The sequence below is a fragment of the Felis catus genome, chromosome B1 (assembly GCF_018350175.1).
Source record: "Felis catus isolate Fca126 chromosome B1, F.catus_Fca126_mat1.0, whole genome shotgun sequence".
Lineage (NCBI taxonomy): Eukaryota > Metazoa > Chordata > Mammalia > Carnivora > Felidae > Felis > Felis catus.
Genome location: NC_058371.1, coordinates 161,756,836 through 161,770,158, shown reverse-complemented (window position 1 = coordinate 161,770,158; position 13,323 = coordinate 161,756,836). Strand labels below are relative to the sequence as shown.

General features: G+C 46.6%; 1 protein-coding gene across 5 annotated transcripts in view; it reads left to right on the top strand.

The window, feature by feature from the left end:
* PDGFRA (platelet derived growth factor receptor alpha) overlaps nucleotides 1-13,323 on the top strand; it is a 51,965-nt gene that overhangs the window by 21,904 nt on the left and 16,738 nt on the right. For all 5 annotated transcript variants that reach the window (XM_003985377.5, XM_019829489.3, XM_006931120.4 and 2 more), the window contains exons 8-16: nucleotides 2,561-2,676; nucleotides 4,018-4,144; nucleotides 6,045-6,238; nucleotides 6,998-7,092; nucleotides 7,298-7,430; nucleotides 9,838-9,942; nucleotides 10,333-10,443; nucleotides 11,282-11,435; nucleotides 12,212-12,378. In XM_003985377.5, the coding sequence (XP_003985426.1) occupies nucleotides 2,561-2,676; nucleotides 4,018-4,144; nucleotides 6,045-6,238; nucleotides 6,998-7,092; nucleotides 7,298-7,430; nucleotides 9,838-9,942; nucleotides 10,333-10,443; nucleotides 11,282-11,435; nucleotides 12,212-12,378 (1,202 nt within the window). The remainder of the gene's footprint in view (nucleotides 1-2,560; nucleotides 2,677-4,017; nucleotides 4,145-6,044; nucleotides 6,239-6,997; nucleotides 7,093-7,297; nucleotides 7,431-9,837; nucleotides 9,943-10,332; nucleotides 10,444-11,281; nucleotides 11,436-12,211; nucleotides 12,379-13,323) is intronic.

Genomic DNA, 13,323 nt, shown 5'->3' with positions numbered 1-13,323 from the left:
CTGTTTTCCAGAGTGGCTGCACCAGCTTGCATTCCCATTAATAATACCTTAGGTGCTTCAAGGCAAGGAATTAGACCTGATGACATTTTGAGGCCCCTCGCAGATTAGTTTTAAGCTCTGATTAGAATCCCAGAGCAGAAAGTACATCTTGAGGGACCAGCTACTCCCACGCTGTGCCGTCCTCAGAAACCATCCTGGGGAGACACAGGTCAGTCCTCGATTTCCAGTCTTTAGGCAAGAGGGGGAGAACCCTTCTCGTCCGTTCACTTAATCTTGGGATTTGCTTTCTTCTTTCTGAACTAAATCCCATGTTGAGAAGTGGTATCTGAGAAAATGGAATTTTACAGCCTCTGTGGAACAGCGATGGAAAAAGTGGTGAACACCGAATCTGGAAGGCTTTCTGATGACATGAAATGAGGGTGTGCAAAGCGGTGGGCAGTGCTAAACTTTCCATCAGGTGTGAGGCCAGAGAGGAACAGGGTAATTCTGGCACAGCTAACACCTAGACGCTTGTAGGAGTGCTATACGCGAGCCATGATCAATAGTAATGACCGAGCAAAGCTCACCAACGAGAGGTTCGGGAAAGCTGCCTGTTGCAGTGATTCAGGAGTCCCTCTAGGACATACCACTGTTCCCATTGTGGGCCCGGGAGTGTGAGGAGGGAGTGTGAGGTCGGGGTGTCTGGCTTCCTGAAGCTTAGAACCAGTGGATCCACCAGTTTTCTTGGCTGAGCAGGTGTAGGCATTGAGTGAGAGGACTGTCCGGTGACGCGTAGCCAGGAGCGCCTGTGGGGACTCACTCAGGAAGTCCAGGCCTGAAGCCTGTCCAGCATGGTGCAGCAGAGGAAAAGCCAGCCCAGTGTGTGCTCTTGCCCCCCGTGCTGGTGCCCAGCTCCTGGGGCTAGACGACTCGATGTTCACAGGGTACTTCTGAGCCCTCAAGATGCTTTCACACATATAATTTCATTTAACTAATTCTGAAAATGACAGTGCGCTATGCATACAGTTATCCCATGCTACACATAAGGAAGCTGACGCACGGAGAATTGCAGTAATGCCCAAGGTCTCCTCGCTTCCTGACCAGCACTCTCTCCCCTTCCATCCCGTTGCCTTTTCCTGCTGTGATGTTTTATAAAGAAGGAAAAGAAATCAAATGGGCCAGTACTTTAGTGATGTACATACATAGAGCCAAATGTCATTTATAACACACGTAAGAAGTCTTTAGGGGAAACTTCCCTTTAGTAAAGTATGAAGAAATGGAGTTTCTTAATGTATTTATTTATTTTTTTAATTTATTTTTTTAACGTTTATTTATTTTTGAGACAGAGAGACAGAGCATGAACGGGCAAGGGGCAGAGAGAGAGGGAGACACAGAATCAAAAGCAGGCTCCAGGCTCTGAGCCGTCAGCCCAGAGCCCGACGCGGGGCTCCAACTCACGGACCGCGAGATCGTGACCCGAGCTGAAGTCGGACGCTTAACCGACTGAGCCACCCAGGCGCCCCTTAATGTATTTATTTTTAATAGGTGATGGAATCTTGTGCATTCAAAACATTCGGACATCAAGACAGTGCATTGTAGGAAGCCTCACTCCGTCCTGTCACCATTTTCCCAGGTCCCCCTGCCTCCCCACGCGGAGAAATACCTCTATTAGTTTCACTAGGTTCTTCTGAAACCTTCCAGAGTTTCTTTAAGCAAATACCAATGAGTAGGAATGTTATACCCTGGTGACCTCTCCCTATGAGTTTATAGACCATGTCCTCATTGTTTCTTCCAATGGTGGCCCATTGTTTGGCTGAACCACCTAAATGATGGATATGTAGGAGAAGCAAGTGTTTTTTTAAAAGGTAAACATGAAGTTTTTTGTTTTTTTGTTTTTTGTTTTTTTTTAAAGGGAAGTTGGTGAGATATGTCTACTTTCATTCAGAAGTCAGGCCTTACCAGAGCTGATCAGTGTTCTAGCCACATAAGCTATCCCTCATCTCAAGATGTCTGGTCTTCTGTTTAAGAATTAAGTGTCGGTGGCACCTGGGTGGCTCAGTTGGTTAAGCGTCCGACTTCACCTCAGGTCATGATCTCACAGTTCGTAGGTTCAAGCCCGGCTCCGGGCTCTGTGCTGACACCTCTCTCTCTGCCCCTTGCCTGCTCGCACTGTCTTTCTCTCCCTCAAAAAGTAAATAAACGTTAAAGAAAAATAAATAAAAGAAAAATAAAAGAATTAAGTGTTGGGGTGCCTGGTTGGCTCAGTTGGTTAAGTGTCTGACTCTTGATCTCACCTCAGGTCTTAGTCTCAGGGCCATGAGTTCAAGCCTGCGTTGGAGTCCATGTTGCGCATGAAGCCTACTTAAAAAAAAAAAAAATTAAGTGTCTATAAGTCAGACCTTCAACATGTAGAAAGTGCACCGAAAATCCCAGAAAAGTGATGATGTGGTCAAGAAAATAAGTTGTTTTTCCTTTTTTTTTTTTTTTACAAAAACAAAATTTAAATTGAATGTGGTAACTGCTTGAATGACTGGAATCTATTTGGCTACGACCTGCTGAGACAGAGTACTTTTCTTGTCAGGTATCGAAGCAAATTAAAGCTGATCCGTGCGAAGGAAGAAGACAGTGGCCATTACACTATTGTCGTCCAAAATGAAGACGACGTGAAGAGCTATACTTTCGAACTCTTAACGCAAGGTGTGTAAGGGCAGTACAAAGGTAATGTCCGCTCAGGGAATAAGTGCACGGGTGTCCCCCAGGGAGGGTGTGGCACTATTCGCCCAGGTGGTGGAGAGAAAAGCAACACTTCATGGGAGAAGCAGGGGGTGTAGATGTCACGTGTCAGGAAAAGCTTTGTTGGGCTTAATGAATTCACACAGTTCTGGGAAGTTCCCGGCTCTGCTCTGAAGCACCCTGACTGGGGAATTCCTAGGTTACAACACCACCTGCTTCTCAGTCTGGCACCTCCAGTTCTGGGAAGAGGAAAGTGATGCTTTTTTTTTTTTTTTTTTTTTTTTTTTTTTTTTGTCCAGATGATCTTTAGATTGTTCCGGAGACTTTTGGCCTTTTTGCTTAGCTTCCCTTGAAGATATTGGACAATAGCCCTTAGCAGGAGGGAGTGCCTGAGTCTGTTTACGTTCAGGCTCAGCACCTGTTTACCTAGGTGCCTACCGTGTGCCAGGGACGGTCTTAGGTGGGCTCAGTTGACCCTCGCAGTAAATCTGTGATGAGGTGTTAGCATATTTCTTGTTTGTTTGACCACAGGGGCGCCTGGCTGGTTCCGTTAGTAGAGCATGCAGCTCTTGATCTCGGGGTCATGGACTTGAGCCCCACATTGGGTGTAGAGATTACTTAAAAATACAATCTTAAAAAAAATCTAATTATTTGATGATGGATTAAAAAAAGTCTTTTAGGGGCACCTGGGTGGCTCAGTCAGCTGAGCGACCGACTTCAGCTCAGGTCATGATCTCATGGTCTGTAAGTTCGAGCCCCGCATCGGGCTCTGTGCTGACAGCTCAGAGCCTGGAACCTGCTTCGGATTCTGTGTCTCCCTCTCTCTCTGCCCCTCCCCCACTCATGCTCTGTGTGTCTCTGTCTCAGAAATAAATAAACATTAAAAAAAAAATTTTTTTTAATCTTTAAAACGTAGTCACATTCCACAGAGGCACTTTGGTAGATGCTGCTTTAGATTATACTCTAGCTGAATCCATTAGTCGAACCCCAAGCTGTAATGCAATTTTAAGAGCCCTCTTTGCCTTTTAAGCCAAATAACCACAGGGGCTTTTTGCTTTCCTCACTCCAGATTTCAAACACCACAGGGTACAAATCCCCAAACACTGAAACTGTGAAAATGCTCTTAACCAAGTGGGTCTGCCCGAACTGGAGCATTATTATTATGCACATAATTGCTTTCAGCCCCTTCTTGGGCGGTTACTTGCTCTGTAGGTTCAAGTGCCACGTGGACAAGTTCTGAACTTGTGTTTCACTGGAGTTTTGGGACACAGCCATCCCGTTCTGATTTCTTTTCCCTTCTTGCAGTTCCTTCGTCTATTCTGGACTTGGTCGACGACCACCATGGCTCCACCGGGGGACAGACTGTGAGATGCACAGCAGAAGGGACACCTCTTCCTGATATCGAGTGGATGATTTGCAAGGATATTAAGAAGTACGGAAACGAGATGTTTCTTTTCCATGTGTGGTCAGAATGTTTCCTCCTTGATAGGAAGAACTTCAAATGCATTTTCTTTCTCTTGCTGGTCATTTTCTTGTTTTTGTTTTTGTTGTTGTTGTTGTTGTTGTTTGTATTTGTGATTCTTACTTGGCCTAAGTCTCATAAACTACAAGGTAGGGTTCGAAACCCGGGCCCGGTCTGCACATGTGCACGTTATGTATGCGTGTGCATTTGTGTGGTCGTGAAGAGACGTAAGGAGAAGGTCCGTGGCTCTCACTAGATTCTCAAAAGGTCCCTAATCAGAAAAGAAGATGGGGGCACCTGGGTAGGTCAGTCGGTTAAGCATCCAGCTTCAGCTCAGGTCACGATCTCACGGTTCCTGGGTTCGAGCCCTGCGTCGGGCTCTGTGCTGACAGCTCAGGGCCTGGAGCCTGCTTCGGATCCTGTGTCTCCCTCTCTCTCTGCCCCTCCCCTGCTCACTTTCTCTGTCTTTCAAAAATAAATTTAAAATGCTTACAAAAATTTAAAGAAATAAAAGAAAAGAAGATGAATTTAAAGGACTACAGCGATAAGAGGATTTTTACTATCCTGGCCCACTTCACCTTTCACTTCTTATATGGTGAACTTTATTTGGTAGCTAGACTGGCATGGGAAGGTAAACGAAAATATTGCCCACGTGACTGCTCACGTCATTTGCCTGCCTGCTGTTTGGCAGGAGTTACCCCACCGGTGCCTCCTGTACCCCCCATTTGTGAACCTTCCATGATGGGCACTTGAGCGACATGGTCACACTTTGACCCGTGGTGACTGGTTGTGTTCAGAAGCCTTGCCTCGACTGTTTCTGCTGGAGGCTGAGACTCCTGGACCTTCCCTTTCTTGGGGCTGAGAGCCTGGACTTAGATTTTGACGAAAGCTGGAATCTAGGTCTTGTAACTCAGCCAGGGATCACTCCAAACCTTGCGACATCTTACGGGCTGTTGACGGTGCAAGTGGAGAGAAAAGGACGGAGCCAGGCTTTTTCAAGGGGTGGAAAATGGGGATAGTTAAACATTATTTTTTTCAAATTAATTTATTTATTTGCGAGAGTGAGTGGAGGAGAGGGGCAGAGAGACAGGGAGAGAATCCAAAGCAAGCTCTACACTGTCAGCTCAGGGCCCAACTCAGGACTCCATCCCACAAACCATGAGATCATAACCTGAGCCTAAATCAAGAGTTGGACGCTCACCCGACTGAGCCACCCAGGTGCCCCTAAACATTCTTGAGGTGGGACTGTTCCGTTTGCTCATGGGGTCAAGACTTGGGATTGGTAGTTATATTTGACTGAACTTATTTCTACCTCGTGTACTTCCTAACATTCAACTTTTTTTTTTAATTATTTTTTTTTTAATGCTTTTATTTTATTTTTGACAGAGAGAGAAAGGAGAGAGAGGGAGTGAGTGTGCCAGGGAGGGGCAGAGAGAGAGGGAGACAGAGGATCTGGAACGGGCTCCAGGCTCCATGCTGTCAGCACAGGAGCCCAATGCGGGGCTCGAACTCACGAACTGTGAGACTATGACCTGAGCCGAAATCAGATGCTTAACCGACTGAGCCACCCGGGCGCCCCTATTCTTTTTTTTTTTTTTTAAATTTAAATCCAAGTTAGTTAACTTGCAGGTTGACCTATGTGTATGTTTCAACAGTTACCTTTCATTTATCCACCTACAGGTTATTCTCTCTTGGGCGTGTGCAAACAAGTTTTAGCGTTATTATGTGCATAAAATGAGAAAGTCAACCTGTAGCACCCCCAAATGTAGGCAAGGTCAGAACTGCTTGTCACCTTAGAGGAGTCTCACTGCTTCAGTCACCTCCATTATCCCGATAATTGGCTCTACACTGATGTCCTCTTTCTCTCCAGATGTAATAACGAAACTTCATGGACGGTTTTGGCGAACAACATCTCGAACATCATCACGGAAGTCCACCGCCGGGACAGGAGTACTGTGGAGGGCCGAGTGACGTTCACCAGAGTGGAGGAGACCATCGCCGTTCGATGCCTGGCCAAGAATCTTCTTGGAGCCGAGAACCGAGAGCTGAAGCTGGTGGCTCCCAGTGAGTTGCTCTTCGACGTCAGCCCAGCCCTTCCTCCCTCAGCCAGAACTTCGAGTCCCAGATGGGGTTCTAAAGGAATGAAGGCCCCAAGGCAGAAATTCAGCTCCGAATGATCTCAAAGGGCCTTCTCTGGGCATCCATATGAGAGCCCTTTTCTTTCAGATTTTGACCCCAAACTGCATCTCGCAGAAGCATCCTAGGCATTGTGCTTGTCTAACAGGATAGCTGCTCAGTCTCTTTAGTCTGAGGGGGGGAGGGGAGGGGTGGTGAGGGGGAAGGAGGATCTTCTGCCTTGTTGCTCCTTACAACCCTTGAGACAGGTTGAATTCTTAAAAATAATAATAATAATAATGAAGCCAGAAGTGATAGAAACACACTGCAGCCTTTCAAAATAAACTGAGCTTACACAGCGTTCAGTGTCATTTGTCAGTCTTTATATTCCCAGTTCACATTCTGTCTAGAATGTTAATGCTGCGGCACCCTTGGAGGAAGTATGGCATTTTGCGCAGTTTTGTGCACTTTCACAGAGTTGATTGAATTTTGTCCCTTTCTCTGCTAAGGGAAGAGACTGGACTGGTTTCATGAGCGTAGGTGATGGAGAGATGCTATCGCCCGTCCCTAAAATAAGCCAAGCAGGCTCCTGCTTTGCCACCAGCGGTGTGAGAGTTCCGGCCCAGGCACCCCCCCCCCCCCCCCCGCCTTCCTGCGCTCTGGCACATTTGTGCGAATTCTTCACCACCATGCCTCTTTCTCCTCCAGCGCTGCGTTCTGAACTCACAGTGGCGGCTGCAGTCCTGGTCCTGCTGGTGATTGTGATCATCTCCCTCATTGTCCTGGTCGTCATTTGGAAACAGGTAGATATTTTCTTCAGAGAACGAAAGATACGAACAAGGAGCAGCGCAATCTCGTTCAGTGCTTGGCACAGAGAAGGAGCTCAGTCGCTACGTGTTGAACGAAAGTGTCGCTCGGTCCTACTGTGTGTGGTCGCCTTGCTGTAGTTAAGCTTTGGTGCCTTTGGACTTTGGTAATTCACCAGCTAGCTGTCCCGGTCATTTACAGAAACCGAGGTATGAAATTCGTTGGAGGGTCATTGAATCGATCAGCCCCGATGGACATGAATATATTTACGTGGACCCGATGCAGCTGCCTTATGACTCTAGATGGGAGTTTCCAAGAGATGGACTAGTGCTTGGTAAGCGCCTACCCGGCTGATCTCCCAAGACTCCCTTTTGATTTCTACGTAACTTTACTTTTTATAGCCTTGTGCAGGAATAAGGGATCTGGGCTTGCTTAGCAAGGGCTAGGCAATGGAAATTGGCCGTCAGAAGTATTTTTGTCTTGAAAATGAGTTAATTGCATCACCGCAGTAGTTTTTGGGTTTTTTTTTTTTTTTTAAATCTTGTCCTGTAGCAAATTATGGTTAAAGAAAATTTTACAAGAGGAGAAGAGAATATGAGGAGGTCCTGCCAAAGATAACAAGCAAAATGGCTTTGCTTTGGGAATGACACAAATTGAAAATGAGGCGAATTTCGGTGACCGAAAAGAGATGAGAAACGAATGAGGACAACCACAAAGGGTATTTTAATCCAGTACATTCTGAGGATGTATTAGATACTTCTTTAGAATATACATATTTAATAGGTACTTTTTTGGGGGTGCTCGGGTGGCTCAGGCAGTTGAGTGTCTGACTCTGATTTCGGCTCAGATCATCATCTTGAGGTTCGTGGGTTCGAGCCCTGCGTCGAGCTCTGCGGTGACCACCTGGAGCCTGCTTGGGATTCTCTCTCTTCCTCTCTCTGCACCTCCCCTGCTCTCTCTCTCTCTCTCTCTCTGTCAAAATAAATAAAATAGGTACTTTTCAAAGCAGAACGTGTAAAAATAATCAAGCCAACTCCTCAACTATTGCAATCTTGGGCTGAGACCAACTACATGAAGCTTTAGTCCAAGGTTTTTTTTTTTTAAATTTTAAATCATATTCAGAATGAATGAAAACAAGACAAAGACAAATGAAAGAGCTAGAAGTTGTGTCATCAGGAATATGCTAACGGTATGTACTTCGGAGGATGCCAGAGGCAGTGTTTAATTATCCACTTGTCTCATTCCAGAGTATGGCAAGGTTAGGTCTTAGAGACTTACTTAAGCTGAAATCAAATATGGTATCCTAGCTACTTCCAAGTTCAAATATTACATCTGGGAATTTAGCTTTCTTTATTATCTCTCTCTGCTGCCAGTCCCACCCCACCACCACCCCCTAATTTTACAAAATGGAGCGAGGAACTTAAAGTAATAAAATGTGGTGGAAAAGGGCGACATCCCTAATATGCTAAGAGGCATTTCTATGTCTCTCTCTGCTCCTGTGTATTTCCAGGTTGCTAGGGAAGCAGTACCTTTCCGGGTGCAGCTTCCGACAATGAAAACATTCAGTCAAGAGTTGCTGCTGGCCGGGGTGCCTGGGTGGCTCAGTAGGTTAAGCGTCCAACTCTTGACTTCGGCTCAGGTCATGATCTCGTGGTTTGTGAGTTCAAGCCCCACCTCGGGCTCTGTGCTAACAGTACAGAGCCTGCCTGGGATTCTCTCTCTCTTTCCCCCTCTCTCTGCCCCTCCCCTGCTGGCACATGTTCTCTCTCTCTCTCTCTCTCTCTCTCTCACAAAATCAATAAATATTAGAAAAAAAAAAGAGTTACTTCTGGCTATTAGTCCCTTATGAGCTGAGTCTTTTCCTGGTTTGGCTCTGCGTGGTGGGGCTGGCCACTCTGGGAAGCATTCCTTTTTAGACTGCGAGCTCTTTGGGGGCACCTGAGTGGCTCAGTCGGTTAGGTGTCTGACTTTGGCTCAGGTCATGATCTTGCGTTTGTGGATTCAAGCCCCGCGTCGGGCTCTGTGCTGACAGCTCAGAGCCTGGAGTCTGCTTCCGATTCTGTGTCTCCTTCTCTCTTTGCCCCTCCCCGCTCGTGCTGTCTGTCTGTCTCTCTTTCTGTCTCTCTCTCTCAAAAAATAAAATAAAACCTTAAAAAAAATTTAGACTGTGAGCTCTTTAAGAGTGGAGACAGCAGCTTCCATTTCCTTTTGCTCCCAGGGCGTGTTTAGCCTTTGTTGTGCCTGGGCTTTCTGACAAGCAGGCAGCTAGGACACCAGCCTGAAGTTTACTTCGTCATTCCTCGGAATCAGCGGTATCTTGAAAGCTGCAGTCTTTCCAGCGGATAAGGACTTATTGATGCAAAAGATGCCCGTGGAGAACAGAAGGGTAGCGAGGCAGGGGGTTTTGGGTGAGAGCCACAGAAAACGAGCACATGGGAGCCTGCAGTCTGGCCCAGCGCTGGAGCTAGCCGACAGGATGCTCACCCCAGGGAGAGCTGCACCCTCCTTATTCCTCCCTGCGTTTTCCTTTTCCTTGCAAATGTTGTTTGACAAAAGCAATCGTGCTAATGTCCTTCCCCGTGGGTTCGGTGCTGGTCTTGCCATGGTGACTAGGAGGAATCATTATGCTTACTCCACGCTGGAAGAATGCCCCCGTTGTGCCCCCGCGAGCGCTGGCCATGGGGAATAGAACTGAGGGGACGCCACCGTCTGCCTGAGTTAGTGGTTCTGATCGCCCACAGGTCGTATCCTGGGATCTGGTGCGTTCGGGAAAGTGGTCGAAGGAACTGCCTATGGATTGAGCCGGTCCCAGCCTGTCATGAAAGTAGCAGTAAAGATGCTAAAACGTAAGTGCCCCATCCTGGGACTTCTTCGAAAATGGAGATAGTAAGTGAATCGCTCCAAACCCCACAGCCAGTAAATGCCAAACTTAGGACTAGATCTTGGTTCTTTCGACTCTAGGTTTCATGGGTAGTTAGACTCTTTTCTCAGTCGGGTTATTTAAATTATTCTTGTTGCCTGTATGTTGGAAAATCAAGAGTTGTTATTTTTGGTGACTTCTTTTTTCCCTGAAGACTTGGGATTAGTTATCAGAGTCTAGACCAAGTCACTATGTGTTTCTCTTTTAGACCCTTCGCTAAATAAAATGATATCCAATCACAGGATTAAAGCCATGTTGCTGGCTTTTTCTGGGAAGTAAATCAGTTGAACTGATACGTGATTTATTTCTTCAACAGCCACAGCCAGATCCAGTGAAAAACAAGCTCTCATGTCGGAACTGAAGATAATGACTCACCTGGGGCCCCATTTAAACATTGTGAACTTGCTGGGGGCCTGCACCAAGTCAGGTAGGTTTCCTGACCTGGGGGTAGGGATCTTTTATAGATCTATAGTTGGGAAGACTGCCCAGGATTTTTTTTTTTTTTAATGTTTATTTATTTTTGAGAGAGAGAGAGAGAGGTGCAGAGAAAAAAGGGAACAGAGGATCCGAAGCAGGCTTTGCACTGACAGCAGAGAGCCTGACGTGGGGCTTGAACTCACAAACTGTGAGATCAAGACCTGAGCTGAAGTCAGACGCTCAACCGACTGAGCCACCCAGGCACCCCCTTTTTTGTTTTTGTTTTTTAAAGTTTACTTATTTTGAGGCAGAGAGAGAGAGAGAGAGAGCCTCCCAAGTGATCTCATGACTGTGAGATCATGACCTGAGCAAAGTCAAGAGTCAGATGCTTACCTGACTGAGCCACCCAGGCTCCCCTGTCCAGACTTTTTTATTTTATTTTTTTTTAAATTTTTTTAACGTTTTATTTATTTTTGAGACAGGGAGAGACAGAGCATGAATGGGGGAGGGTCAGAGAGAGGGAGACACAGAATCCGAAACAGGCTCCAGGTTCTGAGCTGTCAGCACAGAGCCCGACGCGGGGCTCGAACTCACAGACAGTGACATCGTGAAGTCGGCCGCTCAACCGACTGAGCCACCCAGGCGCCCCTGTCTAGACTTTTTTAAACCCTCCTTCTCTCCCTGCAAACATGCCCACAAATATAAGTCCGTGAATGGAGTTGCCTGGATTCCACTGAATGGAAGCTCATTGTTTTTGAGCGATATCTCTCGCCACTGCGCACAGCATTTCATGACTTTTCTCTTCTTCATTTTCATGCCCATTTCTAAACTGGCCTTGGTTCCCACAGGCCCTATTTACATCATCACGGAGTACTGCTTCTATGGGGATTTGGTCAACTATTTGCATAAGAATAGGGACAGCTTCCTGAGCCGACACCCAGAGAAGCCAAAGAAAGAGTTGGACATTTTTGGGCTGAACCCTGCTGATGAAAGCACACGGAGGTGGGTGCAGAGGGACACGTTGCTGTGAATCGTTGTGTTACAAGTGGGGAGAACCCACGTCGGGATAGAATGCACGTCTGCAGATCCAGGGCCGGCAGGTGGCAAGGGTCCAGCTCCCCTGCCCATCATCCCGTGATGGTGACACGTGCCGGTACATCCCATGACACGGCGCTGGTGTTTTGGGCCAGATATCACCTGAGGAGGCCTAACTGAGAGGTTTGAATGGAAGCAAAAGTTGGACTCATTCTGGGGGCCAGTTTGCTGTTTTTGTGTGTTCCACTTAAGACCCGTAATTGCAGCTATGAATCAAGCCAGTGGTAGTGATCGTAACTGCAGGAACTTACAGGTGGCTATAAAGATCTCTGTAGATTTCAAGTTCCGTAAGATCGGAAGGTACAAGTTCCCTTTGTATCGAATTACTCGACGGCCACCAAACTGGCACTGAATTTACGGAGTAGCAGGAAACGTCTGCCCGAGCCATGTGGTCGTGTGGTCCGGGTTTGTGGCCTGTTTATTGTAAAACGGAGCAAGAATAAGGACAGACACACCTGAGTAGATGACCCGTGTGTTTGTGTGATTACTGATTAGTGCTCATCTCATCTACCAGACCACCCCACGTGAAGGGTACACACTGGTTTTGCTTTTGCTCACCCCGGCCGCCCCCCTACCCACCACACTACCTTGCACGCGGTAGGCACCTGGTCGTCCCCTACTGAATGTTGAATGACCACCCCCGAGGGGCACCCTGAATCCGGTTTCTTTTTCTGTTTTTACAGTTACGTTATTTTATCTTTTGAAAACAATGGTGACTATATGGACATGAAGCAAGCGGATACCACACAGTACGTCCCCATGCTGGAAAGGAAAGAGGTTTCTAAATACTCGGACATCCAGAGATCGCTGTATGATCGCCCGGCCTCGTATAAGAAGAAATCTACGTCAGGTAAAAGTGTCAGTGTGTCCTCTTTGCCTCTTCTAGTGCCTTAACGATTCAGATATCCCCTGCTCTCCGCAAGTTTTGTTCGCGCCACTCTGCTTTTGTGAAAGGCCCACGTGAGTATTTGTTTTCGCTTGCCGAGAGAAACCAATCCAAAGAGGATTTGCTTCTTTGCTTTATGCCATTTTGGCTTGCAGAGGGTTTCATAGGCATGCTCTACTTTCGGATAGTGGTCAATTCTCAGGGGAAGGTGAGCAGGTGGGGTAAGTCAGACTGTGAGGCTGTGGTCCCTAAATGCAGGTTTGCACAAGTGGGCCTGTGACGTGTCTTCAGAACTTTCTGGGCTATGACTTGAAAGGAAGAACAAGAATAAAGACGAACTTAATGAAATGCATTTTCATTTACTTGAAATGTAAAACTTCTAAGGAATTATTTATTCTGATATAACGATCTTCCTTTTTTTGGTGTTTGTGTGTGTGTGTGTGTGTGTGTGTGTGTGTGTTTTAATGAAAGTATGGGGGTAATTGATGTTTTCTTCCCCCCTCAGTACCCTTACTTGGTAAATTTAAAAGTTGGCTACCTTATATTGGTTCCCAATAGTATTTAAAATTTTTTAATCACATAAGTCTCTGATATCGATGAGTTCAGTAGCCCTTGCTTTTGGCTTTGCTAATATCCACTTTGTGATAGAAGCTGGAAAGTAGACAATTTAAGGTTATATTTTCTGACAAGGGTGTTGAGTGTTTGTACTGAACGTTGTTTGAAGGAAGATCCCGTCTAATCTTTCAAAACAGATGAACATGTGGCATAGTGGCATTGATTTGTGAACTCCAGGGAGCCTAACCGATGCCCAGAGCAGATGGACTACCCCACTTCTGCTGCGGGGAGACCCTTCCAGGTCCCCGTCTAATCCCAGGCTTGGAGTGGGGAAGACGTCCTGCTGGGTCTGAG